We start from the raw sequence: 23,999 nt of genomic DNA on the forward strand, positions 1-23,999 counted from the left end.
CTTTTTTAAAAGTACTTAATCAACAGCTTGATGTTGTCAGCAGAATCTGCTCTTGTTTCTGCCCTTAACCTCCTGTTCCTCCCTACCCTGAAAAAAGCCCAGAACCAGAGAAAAGAGGAAATAACTGCCTAAAAATAAAGTCATAGAACTAGGAATGAATATCAGATAGGGGGATTACCCTGGAAATTGTGACAATGAAAATTACTTAAGGGGTCATAGTTAAGGATAAGATTATGCCACGGAGGTCACAGATGTCAATGAATGCATGACTTCTTGTGACCTCCGTGATCTTTTTTCTTCAGCTGCGGGGAGGTTGGGCAAGAGCTGTCAGCCAGTGGGGAACCAGTGGCTCCCTGCCCACATGGAGAGGGGGGAGTAAAGGAGATCAGGAGCTCCAAGGTGCAGCGAGCAGCGGGGTACTCCTGGAGCTCCTTACTGTTGCCCGTGGCTGCTGCAGGGGGTTCCCGGAGCTCCCAGTAGCCACTGGCAGGCCCTGCAGCTCGTAGCTGCCATGGATGGTGAAGGCCTCCTGGAGCTCTCATCCACTGCTATGGGGAGTCCCTGGAGCTCAGAGCCACTGTAGGCAGCCCTTTGAGCTTGGAGCAACTGTAGGGAGTGTGTGGGACCTGGAACTCTAATCCACCATAGGTGGCGTGGGACCCCCGTAGCTCTAAGCTGCCTCAGGCCCTACAGGAGCAGTGGGGGGGGGAGGGATGGGGATACTCTGGAGCTCCCAGCTGCCAACCCTGGAGGTGGGGGCCCCCTGCAGCTCTGAGCACCTTGGGACCCAACTCCCTGTCTCTGCAGGCAGCGGGAGGATGGGACCCTGCCCTGCTGCTCCCATCCTATCCCCAGTCAGCCCCATTTTGTCAGTTATTTTTAGTAAAAGTCAGGGAGAGGTCATGGCTTCTGTGAATTTTTGTTTATTGCCCATGACCTCTCTCTGAGTTTTACTAAAAATAACCGTGACAAAACCTTAACCTTAGTCATAGTGGATAATCTACTGAACGCAAGTTCCTAGTGTGTGGCTGCGGCCAGAGAGGTAAAACAATTGTTGAATGTGTAAACAAAGAAATACTGAACAGAAGTAGGGGGATGATTTTACCTCTGTGGCAGTATTGGAATATTGCATCCAGTGTTGATGTCAACACTCAAAGAATTTTTGAACAATTGGAGAAACTTCAGAAAAGAGAATATAAGAATGGCCATACTGGGTTAGACCAATGGTCCATCTAGGCCAGTATCTTGTCTTCTGACGTTGGCCAATTCCAGGTGTTTCAGAGGAAATTAATTGAACTTAGATAATAATCAAGTGATCCATCCCTTTGGCCATTCCTAGCCTTAGGCAAACAGCAATACCTGCCTTTCCTGGCTAATAGTCATTGATGGACCTATCCTCCATGAACTTAGCTAGTTTTTTGAACCCCATTATAGTTTTGGCTTTCACAGCATCCTCTGGCAAGGAGTTCCACAGGTTGACTGTGTTGTGTGAAAAAATACTTGCTTTTTTTTGTTTTAAACCTGCTGCCTATTAATTTCAAATGGTGACCCCTATTTTTTGTTATGAGGAATTAATAATACTACTTTATTTACTTTCTCCACATCTGTCTTGATTTATAGACCTCTGCCATATCCCCCCTTATTCGTCACTTTTCTAAGATGAAAAGTCACAGTTGTATTAATCTCATATGGAAGCTTTTCCATACCCCTAATCATTTTAGTTGCACTTTTCTGTATCTTTTCCAATTCCAGTATATCTTTTTGAGATGGGGCAACCAGATCTGCATGCAGTATTGAGGATGTGGGCATAGATAGGGCAATATGATATTTTCTGTCTTATGCCTATCCCTTTCCTAATGATTCCCAACATTCTGTTAGCTTTTTTGACTGCCGTTGCACATTGAGTGGATGTTTCCAGAGAACTATCCACAATGACTCCAAGATCTCTTCCTTGAATGGTAACAGCTAATTTTGGCCTCCATTATATCTTATGTATAGTTGGGATTATGTTTTCCAATGTGCATTACTTTGCTTTTATCAAAATTGAATTTTATGTGCCATTTTGTTGCCCAGTCATCCAGTTTTGTGAGATCCCTTCCTAACTTTTTGCAGTCTGCTTTGGACTTAACTATCTGGAGTAGTTTTGTGTTTTCTGCAAATTTTATCACCTTACTGTTTTCCCCTTTTTCCAGATCATTTATGAATGTGTTGAACAACACTGGTCCCGGTACAGACCCCAGGGACATTGCTTTTTACCACTCTCCATTCTGAAAACTGACCATTTATTCCTACCCTTTGTTTCCTATCTTTTAATCAGTTACTGATCCAGGAGAGGGCCTTCCCTCTTATCCCATGATTGCTTACTTTGCTTTAGAGCCTTTGGTGAGGGACCTTGTCAAAGGCTTTGTGAAAATCCAAGTACACTATATTCACTGGATCACCCTTGTCCACATGCTTGTTGACCCTTTTCCCCCTCAAATAATTCTAGTAGATTGGTGAGGCATGATTTCCCTTTACAAAAACCATGTTGCCTCTTTTCTCAACAAATCATATTCATCTATGTGTCTTGATAATTCTGTTCTGTTGTTTCAACCAATTTGCCTGGTACTGAAATTAGGCTTACTGGCCTATAATTGCCAGGATTGCCTTCTTTAAAAATTGGCATCACATTAGCTATCCTCTAGTCATCGGGTACAGAAGATTATTTAAATTATAGGTTATATACCATAGTTAGTAGCTTTGCAATTTCACATTTGAGTTCCTTCAGAACTCTTTGGTGGACACCATCTGGTCCTGGTGACTTATTTCTGTTTAATTTATCTTTTTTTTTCCAAAACCTCCTCTAATGCCACCTCAATCTGGGATAGTTCTTCAGATATATCACCTAAAAATAATGGCGCTGTTTTGGGAATCTCCCTCACATCCTCAGCCATGAAGACCAATGCAGCAAATTCATTTAGTTTCTCTGCAGTAGCTTTATTTTCCTTGACTGCTCCTTTAGCATCTCAGTTGTCCAGTGGCCCCACTGGTTGTTTAGCAGGCTTCTTGCTTCTGATGTACTTAAATTTTTTGCTGTTACTTTTTGAGTCTTTGGCTAGCTGTTCTTCAGATTCTTTTTTGGTCTTAATTATATTTTTACACTTCACTTGCCAGAATTTATGCCCCCTTCTATTTTCTTCAATGAGGTTTAACTTCCACTTTTTAAAGGATGTCTTTTTGCCCCTAACTGCTGCTTTTACTTTGTTGTTTAGCCATGCTGTCACTTCTTTGGTCCCCTAGTATGTTTTTTAATTTGGGGTATACATTTAATTTGAGCTTCTATTATGGTGTCTTTAAAAAGTTTCCATGCAGCTTGCAGGGATTTCACTTTTGGCACTGTACCTTTTAATTTCTGTGTAACTGTTTTAAGAGCCAAGTGAATGATTTGAGGACTGGGAAACATGTTTTACAATGAGAGATTTAAGAAGCTCAATCTTTAGCTTATTGAAGAAAAGCTTAAGAAGGGTTTACTGTGTTCTACAAGTACCTGCCTGAGAATATATCTGATACCTGAGCTCTTTAATATAGCACACAGAAGAGTAACAAAATCTTCTGCCTTGAGTTTAAGCTAAAAAATTTCAAACTATATACAAGGTACACATTTTTTTTATCAGTAAGGGCAATTAACAATTGTAACAATTTATTGAGGGATGTGGTAGAATCTCCATCACTTGAAATCTTTAATACAAGATTTGGATATCTTTCTAAGAGAATTTGAGCTTAATGCAGGATTTAAGGGGTGAAATGTATGGCCAGTGTTCTGTAAGAGATTAGACTAGCTAATCAGTTGTCTCTTTTGGTCTAACCATTTATGATACTGACTAATACAAATGCCATTGAGTTTACAGTACCTCATGTGAGTACCTGGAGAGCAACATTAAGAGAATTAAAAATATACATATCTATTGTGTATTTAAAAAATGAATAACATCGTTTTTACTCTTGAAAGTCTACTTTTTATAAATCTTCCTTTTTCAGTTGATAAATTGGGGACTCAATTGCATAACCCAAACCCTTGCCAACCAGAGAATGCAGTTGCAAAAACCTGTCTTGCCTGACACACTGACTACATCAGTCCTCTCCTCAGATTCCTTCACTCATTTCCTGTTCGCCTTAGCATCAGACATAGACTTTAAGGCCAGAAGGAACCATGATGATCATCTAGTCTGACCTTCTGCACATTACAGGCCACAGAACCTCACCCACCCACTCATGTAATAGACCTATAACCTCTGGTTAAGTTACTGAAGTCCTAAAATCATGATTTAAAGACTTCAAGTTACAGAGAATCCACCATTTACATTAGTTTAAACCTGCAAGTGACCCGTGTCCATGCTGCAGAAGAAGGCAAAAAACCTCCCGGGGTCTCTGCCAATCTGACCTGGGGGGAAAATTCCTTCTCAGCCTCAAATATGATGGTCAGTTAGACCCTGAGCATGTGGACAAGACCCAACTGCCAGACACCTGGGAAAGAATTCTCTGTATTAATTCGAGCCCCTCCCAAGCTAGCATACCATCACTAACTATTGGAGATATTTGCTGCTAGCAGTCATATATTGGCTACATGCCATTGTAGGCAGTCTAATTATATCATCCCCTCCATAAACTTATCAAGCTCAGTCTTGAAGCCGCCTACGTTTTTTGACCCCACTACTCCTCTTGGAAGGCTGTTGCAGAACTTCACTCCTCTGATGGTTAGGCTTGAAATTAGACAAAGGTTCTTAAACTTATTGATGGCCAGTTTATATCCATTTGTTCTTGTGTCCACATTGGCACTTAACTTTAAATAGCTCTTCCCCATCCCTGGTATTTATCCTGCTGATGTATGTATGTATAGAGAGCAATCGTATCTCCCCTGAGCCTCTTTTTGGTTAGGCTAAACAAGCCAAGCTCTTTTGAGTCTGCTTTCGTAAGATTGGTTTTCCATTACTTTGATCATCTTTTCACTTATGGACAGTGAGACTAAACAGCCTGCCCCTCAACTTCTCTGCTTTTATCTTTCTGCTGTTAATCTCTCTCCCCTTTGTTGCATGACCAACCTGCTTCCTTTGTGCTCTCATCTCAATGTTGGCTCCAGGCCTTCTTCCATGTGGTCCTTTTTACCAAGGAGGCACTTCCTTATCCTAACTGGTGTGCAAGCATCCTGATTTGGGTTATGCCTGCCCTGTAGTGCTCCCTGTTAGCCAAGGGCAGCACTACTGGCTCTCTCTGCCTGAGTTTCCTTCCCAAGGTGGGTTGTCTTGGTACTCCACACACCGAGTCTGTGCTGGAGAGGTGACTTAGCTCTCCTGCCAAGTCACAAACAAACTTTAGCCCTTCTGCCCCTGCAGTATCAAAAGTCCAACTAAAAAGTTCCAACAAACAAACAGGATCTTTTTCCCTTTGGGGGGCTTCTCTTCAGCCCCCCTCTGTGTCCTGTTCCCAGCCCTATTCTGGGCTACTTTTTAAAAGTCTTTCTGGCTCTGGGTAGTGTCCCTTGGTTCCCTTGGAGTACTGTTCTCAGCCCCCATTGGGCTCTGCTTTTTGAGTCCAGTGTTCTGTTACAGAGCACTGGCCCACTAGGCTGGTTTCTTTGGAGTACCACTCTCCTGTAAACCCTAACTCAGGCTCCTGTGGAAGACCTTATCTGCTCTGTGTGGTTCCACTTCGCAGACTGATCTTTTGTTCTTTTTATAATTTACAGGTATTCATTAAGCTATCACCCTGATACTCTTTAGTCCCACCCCTTCAGGCTGGGAAGCAGCTAATTAATTGACACAGGTGTTGCTGGCCCATCTCCCCTTAAAGTGGCCAGTAATTCTGTGACACATCCTTTTAAATCCCTCATTTAAAACTCGCTCCTTACGGAGGGGCCTTTCCTTCTTAGTCCTCTTATCTGATCAATGTTATCAAACTAATAGCAGAATCTTTACCATTCTAGGTGGGGAAAAAACCCAAACAGTTGTGGACACATTCTATACTTAACTGCTTTTGTTGCTTCCCTTTTCTTCTGCATGTGTTTAACTAGTTTTTCAGATCTTGAAGTTAGGGATGGTGGTTTTCATATTTCTGGTACACAGTTGGCACCATACAAATTACATGTTTTTTAATTAAGTCCGGTTGATTTATATTATACTTACCCTATTGCTTGGGGTGGGGTGGGGAGGAGGAAGGATGATTTGTCCATATGAGGATCCTTGAAACTGTGATTGGTTTCACAATCATGAAAGGCAGTGCAGTAAGTTTCTCCAATTCTGTGTCCAAGTTTATCTTCTCCGTGCTTGTTGAACAAATGGAAAAAGGTGTGGGCAGTGTGCAGAACTTCAGAACACTTTACAATTCAAGATTTCCCATATAAAAAAGTGTTTTCAGACCAGTCTCCAGTGGATGGGTTTCCATATAATTACCATCATAACTCATACTCTTATTGGTAGTTCTAGCAGAGAGGCTGAGAACTGAAAGGGGCATGAAGCTAAACTATTCTCTCTTCTTTCAAGATGTTCCCTTTCTTACCAAGCTATTTAACTGAAGCATATAAGCCAATACTTCAGAATATCTTCTTGACATGTGGAGACAAAACAAGTTATTTAGACAGTGAACCAAAGGGTGTTTCACATAAAGCCAGAGCAGCTTTTTATTTTTTTAATCCACTGGCCACTTGTCCTTGTCTCATAATACATGGTCCTATATTATCTGAGTGTACTGAAGACATCCCTCTTGTTAATGGCTGAATGGGAAGAACCTCAAAAAAAATTCCCTCTTTGAATCACCGGACTGGAAAATAGTGACCATTGAAGGCAATTTGCGTGGCTCAGGAGTGCATCTGTGCTTCAAAGTGGGCCAAGAGTGTTCTGAGATTCACAGATTGTAAGGCCAGGAGGGAACACTGTGATCATCTAGTCTGACCTCCTGTGTAACATAGGCCACAGAACTTCTCTGAAATATGCTTAAGTTCAAACAGGAATTCTCTCTCAGAAAAACATCTGATTTTTGTTTTAAAAATTACCATAGATGGAAATCCTAGTACAATCCTGGGCAAATTGTTCCAATGGTTAATTACCATCACCATTAAAATGGTTTGTCCTATTACCAGTCTGAATTTTTCTAGCTTCAGCTTCCCACTGCTGGGGTTTTTTGACCTCTGTCTGCTATATTGAAGAATACTTTATCAAATTTCTGTTCCCTATGTAGGTACTTTTTACAGACTGATTTCTTTAAGATGAATAGATTGGGCTCCCTGTGTCTTTATTATAATGCATGTTTTTCAATCCTTTAATCATTCTTTTGGATCTTCTCTGAATCCTCTCCAGTTTATCAATATCCTTCTTGAATTGTAAACACCAGAACTGGACACAACGTTCTAGTAGTGATTGCACTAGGGCCAAATGTAGGCAACTTCCTAGTTCTGCTTCAGATTCCATTGTTTTATACATTAAAAAACCAAAACTTTCTCGATTAGCCATCTGACTTAAAGGGTGCTAGGTAACATGGATTGATCCGTTCTCGTTTAGCCTTATAAATAACCTTTGTCCAAATTCCTGATTTTATCACAACTTGTCCACTACACACACAACATCCAAATAAAAAACTACATGGAAAAAAAAATAAGCTTGCAAAGTCAAGCACTGAAAAATTAGGAAATACCAGAATTAAGGTTTTGTGTGCAATCTTAATTCAGCCTCCTTATGCATGTGCATTGTGATAGTCTTTAATTACATGATCACATTTTATTTTTTTCCATGGGTCCCCTGCCTCATTCTGTGCTCTAGAATCAAATCAGAGTTGTGTAGTAAATGAGATCTGGGATCCCTGCTGTAGTTGTAGTTTTCCATAGCCTTATTCTGAGAAAAGGATTGAACCATTTTAGTTCAAACTTAAAAATCAGGCTGAGGCAAATCCCCAGCATGGAAATCTTCACCCTGGACAGTTTGTTTTGCAAAGTTGTATGCAACTAATAGGATATTTAAAATGGGAAGAGTTGGGTGACCTTAACTAATAGGTGCTGCTACCTATGCTACCTATAAAGATACTTTTAAAATTTGTTTTTCTTGATAGTCTGCTCAGAGGAGACCCAGGACAAGAATTGCATAGGGTGATCTAGGGTTAATTTCCAGTTGCAGGATTACCCCATATGTGTGAAATGACTACAAACTGAGGTGGCTTTGTAATTTTAAAGTACAGTGACTCCCCTTTTATGTTAATTGCTAACTGTTAATTGATGTAGTAGTACTTTTTTATGAGAGAGGACTGAATGATTTGGAAATGGAATATGGAGCGTTTCACCTCCTTATACAGTAATGTTTGGGCTATATTTGAACCAGTGACCATCACTTGTATATAACATCTGTTTGGCTGTGTGAAATGAGTAGTTTCAGTTCCGTTTCCTGGAAGACTGTTATCCATGTCACATATCACTATCACAGGTGATTCTCTCAATTGTCAGCAGAGAAAGGAATTTGGAGACTGAACTATCCTCTGGTCCCTGGAGGTGATCTCTCCAGGACAGTTACGAAGCATATCTAGAAGTTAAAATGTAGTGGCATTGCTGATATTTTTCTGGGTATGGATGACACATAATCTGCAGTTCTGTTGCTCATGGGTGTGACTATCTTTCAGGTACCTCCTCATGTTTAAATATCTTTGTCATTTCCAGGTCTGTGTGTGTCTTAGATAGACCATTGATTTATTTTCGTTTAATAAGTTATAGTGGCTGTATTTAATCAAGATGAATCAAATAGCAGCTCAGCCTCTTCCTGTGCCTCCAGTTCAGCATGACAGAAGCCAGCAATTCACTAATCTTTATAGGTGGGTTTCATCACTGCACGTTTCTCTCAGGTTCTGTTGGCTTTTTTTGTGCTCTCTTCTCTTTCCATGTCCCTAACATGGTGTTTCTCATCTACCAGACCTGTTAATTCCTCTTTGCTACCTCTTTCTTTCTCTCTCTCAACCCAAAGTGGGTTCAGCTTTTCTCACCGCTCTTTCCTTGGACCACTCCTCTCTAACTGCTGTGGAATTTTCTAGTTCCATCATTCTGTTTCCTTCTGCCATTTAAAGGGGCATCACCTAAAATATTCTGCTTGTTGTTTGAATAGCAATACTGTGGAAAACACCAAATTATTCTTTTCCCCTTACATATATGGTACTTATGGAGAGAGAACTTCTAGCTAACCAGCATCTTTTCATGACTAAATTTACATCAAAATGTATTGAGAGTGAGGAAAATACATGTTTTAATGTGGTTAACATGGCTACTCTGACTAGGATTTTCATCTTTGTTGGCCAACCTTGCCAAACACTGCTTGTTCCTTTCAGTTGATGTTGAAAATGATTGTGCTATTGGTGTACAGAGTCAAGGGTTCAACACTGTGATATAATTGAGGGGTGTAGCATGCTTTGGTGTAACAAGTATTGAGCACTACTGATCCTAGCCACACAGGCAGAAGCTGTGTTGCATGTCAGTTGTACAGATGTACCTGAAAACTCAGTTTGGACACAGCTCTGGACTACTGCATTCGTACATTGCAATAAACATTAGCAGTGCAATAAAGACAAATTTCACTATACATACTACAGGCAGTCTGCAAAGGCATCAAGATATTCAGAATACAGTGAAGTTAATGGCCTTTTTACTTCTCAGCTTTCCAGTGAACATCACTTTTTACTTTTTTAGTAGTTCATCTTTTGAATCAAATTGAAACCTGATTGATAAAATTTCTTTGAAGTATTTTCATTGAATATGCATATCCATTTCTTTTGTTGTTCTGCAGCTTCTCTATATTTTTGCTATTTAGTTTTTAAATTTATGTTGACATATAACAATCTATATATCCATCATATGTTCTAGATGTTTGTTATTAACATAAGCTCCTGCTTAATACATTCTTTCAATCCATCTCCCTCCCTAAAAGCGTAAGGAAAAGATGAGCTTTGCAGCATGTCCAGACTTATTAGATATGGGAGCTGATTTCAAAGTCAGGGTGGTCTTGAAGAGAATACTTTCCATCTTTTTTATAAAGGAGGACTGAAGCACCTCTGTTAGACTCACCTGTTGTAGTGCTGAAGGGAAGGTCCATGCCATTTATAAATAGATAGGCAGGGTGGAGAAAAATGACTCCATTTTCTAAATCTGTTTTTAAAAATGAGAATTTTATTTGCATGTTTACTGTCTTGCTATTTTATAGTCTTTAATTGCTAAAGTGGGTGTTTTCTACTTTTGTTTAGTTTCCCCGCTGTTAGTAGAATTTAGGTTTTTGCATAGGGAACTTTTTCCTAAGAAGTTTCATATTTAAAAAGCTGTGTATGTTGAAAAAGATAAATCCCATGGTCTCATTAATATCCTTTCAGTGAGAACAACACAAGTCCATGCTATACTTGGACATAATCTTTCAGTATATTGAACTTCCACAAGTCAAGAAAACTGAAATGCTTTGCCTTCATCAGTTTGAAGTCAATGAGACTTGATTTTGAAAACCCTACGTATAGGCTCCTGAACCTGTATTTAAACACTTAAACTTAGGCTTCTATTTTTTTTTTGTTTTTTGTTGACATTTTGGCCTGCGTGTTAACTTTTTAACAACTTTAATGTATGGAAAGTATGAATAACACTTGTTAACGCTGAAGCAATTTTGATTTGAAATGTCAAACATTTTATGAATAAAATTTTTAGAATAAAAATAGAATTTTATTCCTGGTGGTGCAAACACTTACGTACGTACTTGACATCAATGGATCTATTCGTATATTTAAAGTTAGCAGGGCTATTCATGTGGCTAAAGTTACATAGTTGCTTAGGAGTTTGCAGCATCATGGTCTTAATTTTCAATATTTTATGTTTTTGCCTATAACCATTTTGTGAATTTCAAATATCTTACCAATAACATTTGACAGATGGGAATGTCTGTGTCAAATTCTGAACTCCATTTTGTTGTGAAAACACCTTTTCTTTTTAGAGGCTCCACTTTGTACCGTAACCTTCATTTTGGAGTGTGACCTTTATGATGTATTGTAACCTTCATTGTGGATTAGAGCATCCATTTTTGTAGAAGGGGCTTGACACCTAGTTGAATTATTGTCTGGGAAGCTGGTACAGAGCAGTCTGTCAACTCTGTCTCTTAATTACTGGCCCATCCACAAAAACAATGAACACTTTACGCAGAAGACTGGCTGGAGGAAGGCTAAATTCCTCAGTCTGGGCATATGGTCAAAACACATCAAAGATTATATTTAAGGGTAATGCTCACAGCCACATGCTGGAAGACCAGACCAAGGAGCGAGGAGGCAGGAAGGGCTTACCAAATCTAGCAGTCATAGGAGGAGTGAGATCTGAGATGGGAGTGGGCTGAATTTGTGATTATTTTTCAGAGACCTGTAACCCTGTAGTGCTTTTAAGAGTAAAATGCCTGTGGTTAAGAAATTCCTTTGCCAAGCCTGTATTTTTTGACTATCCGCCATGTTGTCCCTGAAGGTGTTAATTGAGAAGGTCAGGGCATCCACAGTGAAGTGAAACTCTGAGGGATCCATTTACAACCAGCGTGTGACACATGTATTAACATTTGGAAAGGTTGAGGCACTGATTCTGGGGTGTAAGGCAGCCAGGCTGCAAAGCCCAAAGGGAGAGGTGCAGAGGTCTTTTGAGGTCAGAGGTCTGCACCTGGGAATTGGCCTGAGACCTCCAGAGCTAGAACATGAGAACAACCAATGGTTCATCTATTCCAATATCCTGCCTTCTGACAGTGGCCAATGCCAGATGTTCAGAGGAAACAGGCAGTCATCAAGTGATCCATCCCCTGTTGTCTGCTCCCGGCAAACAGAGGCTAGGGACACTCAGCATGATGTTGCATTCCTGACCATCCTGGTTAATAACCATTGTTGGACCTATTCTCCATGAAATTATTTAGTTCTTTTTTGAATTCTCTTACAGTTTTGGCCTTCATAACATCCCCAGTGAGTTCCACAGATGACTGTGCCTTGTGTGAAGTAGTACTTCCTTTTGTTTTTTAAACCTGCTGCCTATTAATATCATTGGGTGGCCCCTAGTTCTTGTGTTATGTGAATGAGTAAATGTGATTTCCTTATTCACTTTCTCCACACTATTCACGATTTTATAGACCTCTATCATATCCCCTCTTAGTTGTTTTTTTCCCAAGATGAAAAGTCCTAGTCCTTTTAATCTTTCCTCATACAGAAGCTGTTCCATACCCTTTATGAGCAGTGATTAGTCACTGGGGAGGCTCGGTTGACTTAGAAGCATGTGGGGATCCATTGGTTGAGTTTACTCACAAGACTGGTTTCCTGTCCAGAGAGAGAGACGGGGGCAGCTTGTGACTGGAATTTTGTAAAAAAGCAATTCATCATAAATTTTAATCTAAAGTTAAAATTGTGCTATTTCAAATTAGTTTTTATAAAGCCTTGTGTAAATAAATGCTTTTAAAAAAATTTAAATGAACGTGATTTAAATTGTTCCACTCTATAGAAAATACCTGATTTTCACCCAGAAATTTTTTGTCAGTCACTGCAGATCCCAGAGCACTGATGTAATACTCCATTTAATGAGTGGACTACCACTTTTTGAATATCTATAGTTTGAGTGGTCTTTGTATGCAGCCTCAAGTTAGCTGCATCACTGCAATTTTGATATCCGGGTAATAGAGGCATAGGTAAATGTGACAAGATCTGTTTGAGGCGAGAACATGGTGGTATTCTCATCAAGCTTACATTGAAAACAGGGCTTATTGTCACATTCACTATCTAATAACACACCTAACTCCTTGGCTGTAGTTGAAATGTTGGTTGCATGCTCTGTCAGAAGCCCCAGTATAATTTCTTCCAACTCTGATTACTCTACCTCAATCCACTAGTATCTCTTTTTGCCAGATTAAGAAACCTCAATATATCACTCACCCAAGTTTGTAATTTACGTATATATGTATATACTTTCTCTCTCTCTTATTTGTTCTGGTCAGATTGGTGAGGTGATATTTAACATAGCGATCCCATCACAGCCCATATCTGTTCACTAACTCTTCCAGTGGCCTCATTTGCATGTTGATCAGGAGGCATGACAGTACAGATGCCTATTGCATCCATAGAAGAGAAGCCTCATAGTAGAAAAGAGGTCTTCAGCTTGTGGGAAGGAATGTTTGGGGGATGGGGTACCACCCAGCCCTGCTCTGCCCCGAGCTCTGTTCCGGGCCAGGCCATGGCCTCGGCTTCCCCTCCACCCCGCACCACCCACCTCCCCCTGGCGATGGCGCCCAGCCGCAGCACGATGGCCAACCTGGGTGCAGTGCCTGTTCCCAGTCTCAGAACCCAGCTCCCATGCGGCCTCGGCTCCTGGCTGCCGGGGCCCCTGGTCACAGTCTCAGCTCCCAGCCACAGCCCTGGTCTGACTGTAGCCCGGCTCCCAGCCCCAGTTTGGGAGGGGAGTGGGGGAGTGCGGACACAGGTGGGGGTGGGGTGTGGGAGTCAAGTTTGAGGACGACTGTAGTAGAAGTTAGTATTGTGTAATTGTAACTTTCCCATCTCTCAGAGATGGGACCACTCCAGAAAGAATTCATGCCTGCCAGGGCAGTAGGCAAGTTAGTGGAACCTCATGCTCATTGGTTTCAAAAGTAGTTGAGTGATCTGGTGAGCATAGATGTTCTAGATTCATCCATTGCAAGGAGGAAATCATTAACTAATGCACCAAAGCTGTTTCTAACCCATAGCGGTGCCTAAATTCGAGTTGGACAGGATAAGGGAAATTAAGAAACCAATCAATGATAATCTCTGGAAAAAGAGTTTCTTGAGAAGAGGTCTCAATAAGTTCTTTAAGAATTACGAGTATCTGCCTCCCACTAACAAAAACTGTTAAATCTCAATCAACAGTGGCTCTAATAACTCCTTGCTGGCTGTCACCACCCAGGTAGTGCAAAAGGTCAAATTCACACTGTAGCTGAAGACATCCAAGCACCTTCATAACACTGAGTTTTAGGCTCAACCCAAATGCCAGGTCTAGAGTGCACCCAACTTCATAAATAGGGCTTATAAGCACCTGGAGAAGCACCTGGAGCATCCCATGGCCTTAGTATTGTTTTGAGCTGATCCATATCTCATTTAATGTGAATTCCTCCTCCCCCCCCCCCCCCCAAAAAAATTACCTAAAAATGGATTCTTTGTACAATGTTGGCTTTGGCACTGAATGTTGTTTCACACTGCTTTCCTTAAAGAACTTTCACAATCAATAACTTTGATTCACTGAGATTGGTGGTCTGAAACATGACTGATTTCTTGTATACAAAGTTTAAGCAGTTTTTTTCTAAAATAAAATGTCAATATTCTTGTATTTAAAATAACAAGAAAATCCAAACATAGCCTTTCAATATGTACAGGCAGCAATCTTACAATCAATGGGACTTAAGTGCATTTCAGTTCCTGCTCTTTGAGTTTGTTTATAAGCAGTAAGAAATGTTAAATATCATACTATTAAACTACAGAATATTCCTTGACAGTGTCGTACAGTGAAACTCTACAATAGGCTAACGCTATGAGATAGTCAAACTCCAGAAGGGTCAGACAAAGAAGATGCATAAGAAATTAATGTCATTGGTTAAGAAGAAATGAGAGGAAGCTGAATTAAGGGGATTAAAATGTTGTTGTGATTAGTGGAGCACCTGGTTTCAAGCCTGACTAATATAGCCAAATGGCTTAACAGACCCTAAATGGGCCAAGTGAAGTGTAATCTCTGTGTGAATTGCCTTAACTAACACATTGGTATTTACAGATTCAAGTCAACCTTTGTAGTCAGAGGGTAAAATTCTTACCTGGGGTAAGTGGATGCCACTTCATTGAAGTTAATACAGTTTATGTACATACACATATGTAGGCTTGGCAGGATTTGATTTTAATTGAAGTTCGTAAACATGTTTCAGCTGATCCACTGAAATCGATGGAATAGTAATTGATTGGATATCAGTTGGTCAGATACATCTCCCCCTTCCCCTCATTGCACCTGTCACTGGCCCCATGGCAGCCAAGGAACCCTCTGCAGTCCACTGTCATGGCCCTGCTCCTTCACAGTAGGGCTGCAGGGCCAGTGAGGCCCCAGTAGACACAAGGTATGGGGAAGGCTGCAATCCTGGCAGAGCAGAGATTCCCTCAGCCAGGAGTGCGTGGAGGAAGAGAATGAGCCACTGGCCAGAGGGGAGGGCCACTATGCTTTTGAACAGCTCTGTCCTGGGCAGGAGGTATTCAGTAGCAGGGTGGTCTTCCTCACGACAGGATACTTGCCTTCCTCCTTGCGGTCCTGGCCTGGGGAGGTTTCTGCTCTGTCCCACCAGGACTGCAGCCTCCCTACCACACCTTGCACCTTTTAGGGATCAGGTGTCACCAACCCTGTGGCTAGGCAGGGACCTTCTGCGGCCCCACTCGCTCATTCATCAGCCAGGAGCATGGGAGCCATCCCCAGTCAGGAACTGTACAGCAACACCCATGGCTGAGGACTTGTCCTTCTTGCAATCCTGGTGGTGGGGAGGTGTCACTGCATTTCCGGGCCAATACTGCAGCCTCCCCAGCACCTGGCACCCTGGTGTCTTGAGCCCCTTAGCTGTGCAGGGAACCTCCTGCAGGCCCACTGTCAGCGCTACCCTAACCCCAGCCCAAGCCCCAGCCCCTCCTTAATTTCCAACAACTGTAAAAATAGAAAAAAAATCTAAAAATAAAACTAGTTTAAAAAAAAAAAATCTAATTCTGCCAAGTATACATGTTAGGTCTGACTGTGGCCTATGAGTTATAATGCATTTCAGGATGAAAGATGATGTAAACATAGTGTAAGACAAGTGGTGGCACCCAATTTAAGTAGGAACGCTGTATTTTGGAGATGGGGTTTATGGCTGTTTCCTTCTTTCCTCCGTGATCATGGTATCTCCACCTTACCCCAGAAAGCTATGAGACCAGCGTCAGTGTAGCTTGATGCTGAACTATTCCACATTTCTTGCAGAAAAGATCTATAGGAAAAAAAATAGATTGGAAAGACTTATTGGGTTATCGAGTTCCCTCTACTTGTATAAGATTCGATTGATTTGTAGAAAACACTTTGTACAATCTTTGTGACTGTAGCAGTGGTGTTTCTATGGGTAAGTAGACTTCATTGTTGGGAAGATGCTTGCAATTGTTCAGCCTAAATTTCCTTTGCTATCTTCATCATGTGGACCACTCATTAAGTCATTCCTTTTCCTTGCTTGTTGTTAACTAATTTAGAAGTGTTTGAAAGGTGTAATCCCCTGTTTTCTCTTCTTAACTGTTATTTGGCCAAACTACAGCATTATATATGTCTTGAATTTTTATTAATAAAATCTGTATCTTTAGTTACTCATTTTTGTCCTCTAATCTTCCTACAATTTATAAATCTCTTCCTAGCATTGAAATGCCAAACTGTAGAGTTTTGTAGAGGCAAGAATAAGATTTTCCGTAAGAACAATGTTGAATCTCACCTATGACCATGGTTGGAAGAAAATTACTGGTAAAGTCTTTCTTTGAATAACTCATTGGAAAGAGGTGATGGAAGAGCATGAACCACAATGGATCAAATTAATCCTTGTTTTAACTGACTTACGTGGAATTACATTACGGATGACTTTGGCCTAGCATTTTTAGACAGTTGTCACAACTCCAGTTGAATGACTTCTTTGTGACTATAAAATGCTATTATACAACAGCAGTTTGGCTCTAAAGATAGCAATACATGAAGGAATTAATGGGTGGGTGTTTGCCTTCTAGGGAGGATCTGGTTCACACTTTTTGTTTGGAGGCAGTATTTCTTCAAGCTTGGTTAATGGACAGCAGGGCAATAGTCTAATCTTTTCCATTGCTAAGAGTTCAGTATAAGTATATTCTAAAAGAAAACTAACTTTCTATAGAAAATAGTTTTTAAAAAAAACAATACCCTAGCATGTCATTTTTATTATTTTGCACTCTCCATTCTTTCCTCTGGTCCCATTTAATACTTGGTATTCCAAAGAGCTAAGTTAAAGCTGTGGCTAACTGGATGGGATGGACAGCCTACAAACACCATTTTAGTTTTATTATTGAGTTTGGCAAACTTAATGACTGGTACAAGGCATGTAGAGTAAATCCATATTTAGCCTGGTTTGACATTTTCAATCTCTGGTCTACGATAAAGTGTGTTAATTTAATAATGTAGGCCATGGATGTGTGTTGAGGTGAAACCCTGGGTTGGAGTCAGGGCCTTACCTAAATGTATAGCTTTTGATAATGTTGTGTGTCTGTGATGCTATATACAAAAGTAAAATAAAAGAGGCTAAAATAGTGAGAGACTCATGTTGTGCTGCAAGTCCGACCTAATGTAAATGTCTTTCTAACTTAGTTTTTTGCATGTCTTTTACCTTTAATGGTTTAATTACTGTAAGTTCAGCTAGACATCTGGAAACTGATCTTATCCTTCAGAAATTAAAGTGATTTGGGTTTATTACTTTTATTATGCTACAATTTGTGACATGTTTTGATTAAGGCTAGCAGTGATATTTCAGTCTTCACTTAAATAAGAAAATTGTGTTGTGTTCCAAGTTACTGAGGCCTGGCCAACGTGACAAAAGTACATTGGTACAACTACGTCACTTGGGTGTGAAAAATCCACACCCCAATGATACAGTTGTTTACACCAGCAGTAAAGTCAATACAGCACGATGTTGTCAAGAGAACTTCTGTCGACATAACTGCCACCTCTCACGGAGGTGGATTTACTACGCCAATGGGAGAAGCTCTTCTGTTGGTATAGTGTCTTCATTAAAGTGCTACAGTGGCCACTACAGCTTTTTAAATGTAGACCTGCCTTGAGAGCTGCTTGAATTTTAGCACTATTTGCTTAAAATAATTGCAGTCATATCCACCTCCTTTTAGTGAACATGTCCATGTATTTATATGGGGTCAAATAAAGAGCTGTGCCCAGTGTATATAATCTAGAATTGGTATCTTCTGGGTGAGATGGCAGCTTCAGTTCTCTACTGGCCAGGACAATCCAATAGCATAATCAGTTTTATCTATCATCCAGGAACTACCAAACTTATATTTGTTAGTAGCATTATGTGATTGCACTGTAACATAATAGTGGGTTACCCACCCAGAGCACAAATAATTCTAAGTACTCTGAGCTGGACAGCACTTTTAATACAGAAGGCTGACCTCACTTTAAAAAAAAAAAAAAAAAAACCTTTCTAAATTTTGCTGGTGAGAAGGAAACGGACTTTTTATCCTGGTTGGCAAGACTTAGGGGAGTTAATCTGTTGTTATATATGTTAGGGTCATGTGAGTTTCTTCTTGGCTCTATTTCAGGACATTTCAACCAAAGGCATCAAACTAATTGATATAAGAGGAGCAAACCCTATACTGGAGCACTTGCAAGCAACTTATTAAGGTAAACAGGCTGCAGTGGATTTCTGGATGGGTGAGTATTGAGGAAAAATACTCCCTCCTCCTCCCCCATTTATTAAGGGTAGTTGCAGAAATCCACAAGGGCATTTTCCAGTCTTGTACTAATCTTCTGTAATGAAGTACACTAAGATTTGGTGGTATCACACATTCAAATTCAGGTATGTGCTTGAGTGTACTATCATACAATTATCTTTATATTCTTCCCGGTGGCTGCAGCACCCCCAATGTACTTCATTTACCAAAAGCTGTTGCAAAACTCCCTCTGTTGCTATTTTCTTTCCATTGGCCCTGTTTAAATATATAATCTTATGAGGCATAAAAACAAATGTCCAGCACTGAAGTTTCTTTTGGCATATTAAAAATACGATTGTATTCATGCCAGTATACACAAGAGATCAGAATAAATCCAGCAGCCTCCCCAAAATCACAGAATAACCAGGTGAAAACAAAATGTCATGTAGTGAATGAAAGAACCTGCAGCAGCATCTGATGCGGAGATGAGACGTGACAGGAAGTGAATCTCTTATAAGTTGTTAGAGAACATTAGAGAAGGAGCCAGGACCTCAAATGATCCTCCTTTCATTGCTCCTTTGCAGTGGTCAGAGCTGGAGCTTGGCTGCACCAACATTTCTCCTTCCTTCTTAACTGATGGTACAGCCCTCTTCTTAGCCTTCAGCTATCCTGAGACTTTCCCTTCCCCCACCACTTTTCAACTGGGCTGGAATCGTGTGTTGGGGGTTGTGCTTTCTGACCAAGACTGTGAAGAAGTCGTGTTGGTTAGCCTATGCATTGAGAGCATTAGTTAGTCCATGCAAAGCAATTCCTTTATTAGGCACGTGATTTGTGCATTTGCTGTTTATATGTTTTCATACCATTTTATGAGGAATAAAAACTGACACAACTTAAAATATCTGTGTTCTTGAACTTGCCTTGCAGTTGAGCAGAAGCAGTGCTATTTGATCTATTGTGCATACAAGAGAGGTGTTGGGTGCGGGGATGGGAAATTAAGCCTATATATTAAATGGCAACAAAAAACTGACAAATTGGGCTAAATTCCGATCTGTCCAACATGTATCTTGCTAAAGTTAAGAGCACATAGCTGTTCTATTGATAAGAGTTCTGTGAAACTGGTAATGTACCTCTGTTCTTACTAGTGTGTTGTGATGTGGGAGTGTGGTTAAGCAGCATAATGAGTAAAAACTCTTCTGAAGGAGAAGACAGATAGAAATCTTGCACTGTCATTAAGACGATCTAGTTAAGAAAAGAAAAGAAATGAAAAATAAAAACAACCAACCAACCACCCAGACTTTTTTTAATTTTATGCAATTCTTGGTATTTAAAGAAGTTAAATCTTGTATTTAAATTACTTTTGTTTCCCTTTTACTTACAAAACAGCTTATCTGGAATGGACAGAAGTTCTCTGGGAGGATTAGAACTGTCTGAACATACTTCTGGTTTACTAAGAACTACTGCCATGGCAACTGGTCTTGCAAATATAGGAAATTCTTTTGGAGGTCCGCCTAATACTCTAGTTTCTAGACCTAATAAATTCCAAAATTCATCTATAGAAGATGATGATGATGTTGTTTTTATTGAACCTATACAACCTCCACAGACTTCTACATCACTGATATCAGATCAGAGAAACATTGCATTCATTTCATCAAAAAGTGATGAGCTTCAAGGAAATGATTCCAAAATCGTTCCTCCTCCAAAAGACTTAAGTTCTCAAAAGGGAAGTATAAGTGAAACTATTATTATTGATGATGAAGAAGACACTGAAACAAATCAAGGACAAGAGAAGAATGCTTCCAGTTTTAATGAACGAAGACTTCCAGAGTGTAAAAATAGATCCAGCGATATGGAATTCTCAGCTTCCAGTTTTTCAAGAAGTAAGGTAAATGCAGGAATAGGTAATAGTGGTATAACCACAGAACCAGACTCTGAAATTCAGATTGCTAATGTTACCACATTAGAAACAGGTATGAGCTCTGTGAATGATGGTCATTTAGAAAATACTGAAGGGCGTGACATGAACTTAATGATTACACATGTAACATCACTGCAGAATACCAACTTGGGAGATGTATCTAACGGACTGCAGTCAAGTAATTTTGGTGTTAATATACAAACATACACCCCATCTTTAACTTCACAGACCAAGACTGGTGTAGGACCTTTCAATCCTGGTAGAATGAATGTGGCGGGAGATGTGTTTCAAAATGGAGAATCTGTGACTCATCACAATCCTGGTAAGTCATATCTTTAAATATTTTTCGAAGCTTATAAAATGTGTAAAATTTGAACACTGCCCAAGTGTTGGTATAATATTAGTTTATATATAAAGTACAGAGCCACTAATATGCACGTGCGTGCGTGCACTCAGTTGCGCACATACACACGCACACTCAACTTCATTCTTAGAAAAGGAACTTTTTTTTTTTAATCTGTCACTTTATTTGTGCATTAGTAGAATCTGCTCAATCAGTGAGATGAAGTTTATCAGATCAGTAAATTTGTCTTGGATTAGCAACTAGCTAGCAAACTGAGCCCTCCCCCCCAATTAATATTTTGTGTAAAATCCCCTATTCTTACAAAAAGACAATGCACGCTTTTATGTGTAAATGACTTGGGATGCATGAAATTCAGTGTGTGGTCAGGATGCTATGGGTGCATCTAGATAACTGGTGCGCATTTGTACATGGACATAGTATTTGAGCCAAATTTCTCTTTCTGAAGTTCTGTGGCTAGCATTCTGCATCAGTCACTTTCCCTAGAAATGGAAAAGCATTAATTGACAGGTTTTGTTGTCTACGCTCTTTGAATAGTATTTGATATGCAAAAAGATTTAAGTGTAAGACTCTAAAATATTAATTGAATAATCTTAGTAGCAGTTGGCATTTTAAATTTACTCTCTGTGAAGTATGGACTGTAATTTTTGTTTGTGTAATGCCTGCTACATTGAGACCTAACCTGCTTGTGGTCTCTTGGTGTTCTCATAATATAAGTGTTAATAGTTATTTGTATGTTACCTTTTAGAGCTACCTATGCTAAAACTTATGTACTGTATTGTGTTAAGGGGTCATTTGTTTTTATTTAGGAGAGCAGAAGAAGCAATAAATCTCACTTAATTAATAACAGGTTCTGCTAGAAGCAAAATGGGACAGTTGAAACTGAATTTTCTAGAGTTCACATTCTGCAGAATTTAAGCTTTCAACTAAATAATAAAGCTTTAATCTTACATTGTGAAGATGAAGTTCTCTCAATGTCAATCAGTGCGCTGCTGTCCTATTAAATTAGCCTTTTAGAAACCCATCTCAAATTAAGCCAATAGCAAAGATATGAACTCCCTCCATTTCCTTATGGAGGTGGTAACTTCAAAGACTAGTTAGGATATTTCAAAGGTGGTCTAAAGCAGTTGGTCGGAATCCATATTAGAACCTTGTGCAATTTGCTGATATGTTAATTTTATAATTCTCACATTATAGCTTCTACCTGTTTCTCAACAAGTATCTTGATAGCAGAATTCTCTAGTTCATGTATCATCAAAACTTACTTTTTAAAGTGTGTTGGTATATTTCATAGTGTAATATAGAAGGAATAACACAAAATCAACTGCTTCTCTCAAAATAAGAGCAAAGGAAATGCTATGTTTCCTGACTAACTTGCAAAATTCATGTCAACTTGAAAAGTTCTGTAGTTTGCTGATGGCTCTGTCCATCCTTATGAATCAGTCAAGTCTACTGTAACAAAACGACGCTCAAAACTGAAGAGTTCTTGTTTTGTGCCAAGTGTCTCTAGATAGTTTGGACATTCACCTCAGGTTTTAACTTCTTTTTAGAAGAATGCATTCCCCTTTTTGTGAAATTTGTTGGTGATACTTGATATGCTAAAGACATCAAAATGCATTGTTTTGTGACATTACAAATAGAAGACCTGGGAACTTCTGATACCTGTTAATGCAAAATAATGCCTTTTGTATGCCTTTCATAAATAGCACATGCTTTCCCCAAGCCACCAGAAAGACTCCTCCATTTACTGCTGGCCCAGAAGGCTTTGTGTATGGCTGCTACTGTGATTGACAGGTGCATACCAAAAATCTGCAAAACATGGAAAATGATCCACTAGCAGCATGAAATAGTGAGTTCTGGCTTAAAGGGGAAGAGAAGAGAGAAGGTTTCGTTGGGACTCAGTGAAGAGGGAAGGAAGGAAGAAGAAGAAATGTTGGTTCAGGATGGGGTGGGAGCTGAGAGAGTGCATGTTGCAAAAATACCAATCTATTGCACACGTTTCCAAATGTTGCTTGCCGTCTGGAGGGAATAAAAAGGGTTTTTGTATGTTTACGGTCCTTATCCGTGAAAAGAGCACAAGTGAAGGGTAAACAGAATAGAGAGAACTGGGAACAGGCAGGACAACCACAGGTTAAAAAGGGGGAGAGACTGAGCAAATGAAAAAAGGAACAAGACAAGTGAGAGCAGGACCAAAAGAAGAAGAAACGAGAGGAGGAAGGAGAGGGAGAGAGAAGAGAACTGTAGTGGAAACTACTTTTACAGGAGAAGCAACTGAAACACGGTAGGTGTGACTCTCTTAGGTTTTATTTACAAAAGTAGGGAAAACGTTTTCTGGGTAACTTGTTTCTGCTCTCCTCTTCTATTTTCGTAACTTTCTATTTTTTGGAAATGGCTGTCCAGTGAATACTTGTCAGCATTTTATCTGGCAAGCAAGGCCTGCCCTGTCAAAAATCTGTTTAACATGAAGCATTTTGATCTTAAGTATAGCTACCAAGGATCTATTTCCCAACGCAGAGGAGGAGGAAGTGGATAGAAAAATCTTATATGCTTCCACATGTTTCCACTTCCCCATAGGATTGCTGCTCCCGACTTTCACCGTAGCTGAAAACTAGGGGCAAAGAATACTGTTATCAGCTATTGGAAGTTTTGCAAATCTTAGGTCCAGCCCATTGTTTGTATTGTACATTGTAACTCTAGAGCAGGGTGGTCTGAAGATTTGAAGTAAGTCCATTGCCTCTGTGGATCAGCCTTTAAAAAAGAACCCTGTTCTTGAGAACCATAAGCTCTAACAATGAAAGCCTGACCACCCATAAAGCTCGTCACTTCAGGAGTGCATTACAGAAGGCAGACAGTAGGCGAGGATGTTGCCTAACATAGTACTGATGGAATGGTGCAGGGAGAGCAGCCGGAAAAAATGGAGGCTTGGGGATAACATGGGAGTGAACCAAGGAAGGGGGGAGACTTTTTTGTGCTAAGATCATACGAGAATACAGGTGTTGGGAAAGGTTTTGAAGGGAGGGAAAATGGTGGGATACAAGAAAAGTTGAAGGAGGGAAAAAGTGGTGAGACTCAAGGATGATGGGAGAGAGTTGGCAGAAAAGGAAAAAGTGAATGGAGTGCAAATACAAGGGAGAAGAGAGTGGAATAAAAAATTAAAGGCAAAAGAGAAAAGCAAGTAGTCCCATTTTAAGATTAGACACTTGTTTTTACATTTTGATATTTCCCTTGCAGAAAGGAGGGAAGTCCACTTGAAACCTTAAGGTG

General features: G+C 40.0%; 1 protein-coding gene across 9 annotated transcripts in view; it reads left to right on the forward strand.

Annotated features, from left to right (window-relative positions):
• The window catches only part of ZMYM2 (zinc finger MYM-type containing 2), a 155,231-nt gene that overhangs the window by 7,884 nt on the left and 123,348 nt on the right, over nt 1-23,999 (forward strand). For 7 of the 9 annotated variants that reach the window (XM_067562833.1, XM_067562831.1, XM_067562836.1 and 4 more), the window contains exons 3-4: nt 18,346-18,427; nt 19,840-20,696. In XM_067562833.1, coding sequence (XP_067418934.1) covers nt 19,850-20,696 — 847 coding nt within the window. In that variant the 5' untranslated portion in view covers nt 18,346-18,427; nt 19,840-19,849. Of the gene's footprint in view, nt 1-18,345; nt 18,458-19,839; nt 20,697-23,999 lie in introns of all 9 variants that reach the window. The other 2 variants (XM_067562837.1, XM_067562832.1) reach the window with 2 other exon arrangements.

Source organism: Emydura macquarii, unplaced genomic scaffold (genome assembly GCF_026122565.2).
Source record: "Emydura macquarii macquarii isolate MOO-44397 ecotype Brisbane River unplaced genomic scaffold, CSIRO-AGI_Emac_v2 contig_2473, whole genome shotgun sequence".
In the NCBI taxonomy this organism is placed as follows: domain Eukaryota; kingdom Metazoa; phylum Chordata; order Testudines; family Chelidae; genus Emydura; species Emydura macquarii.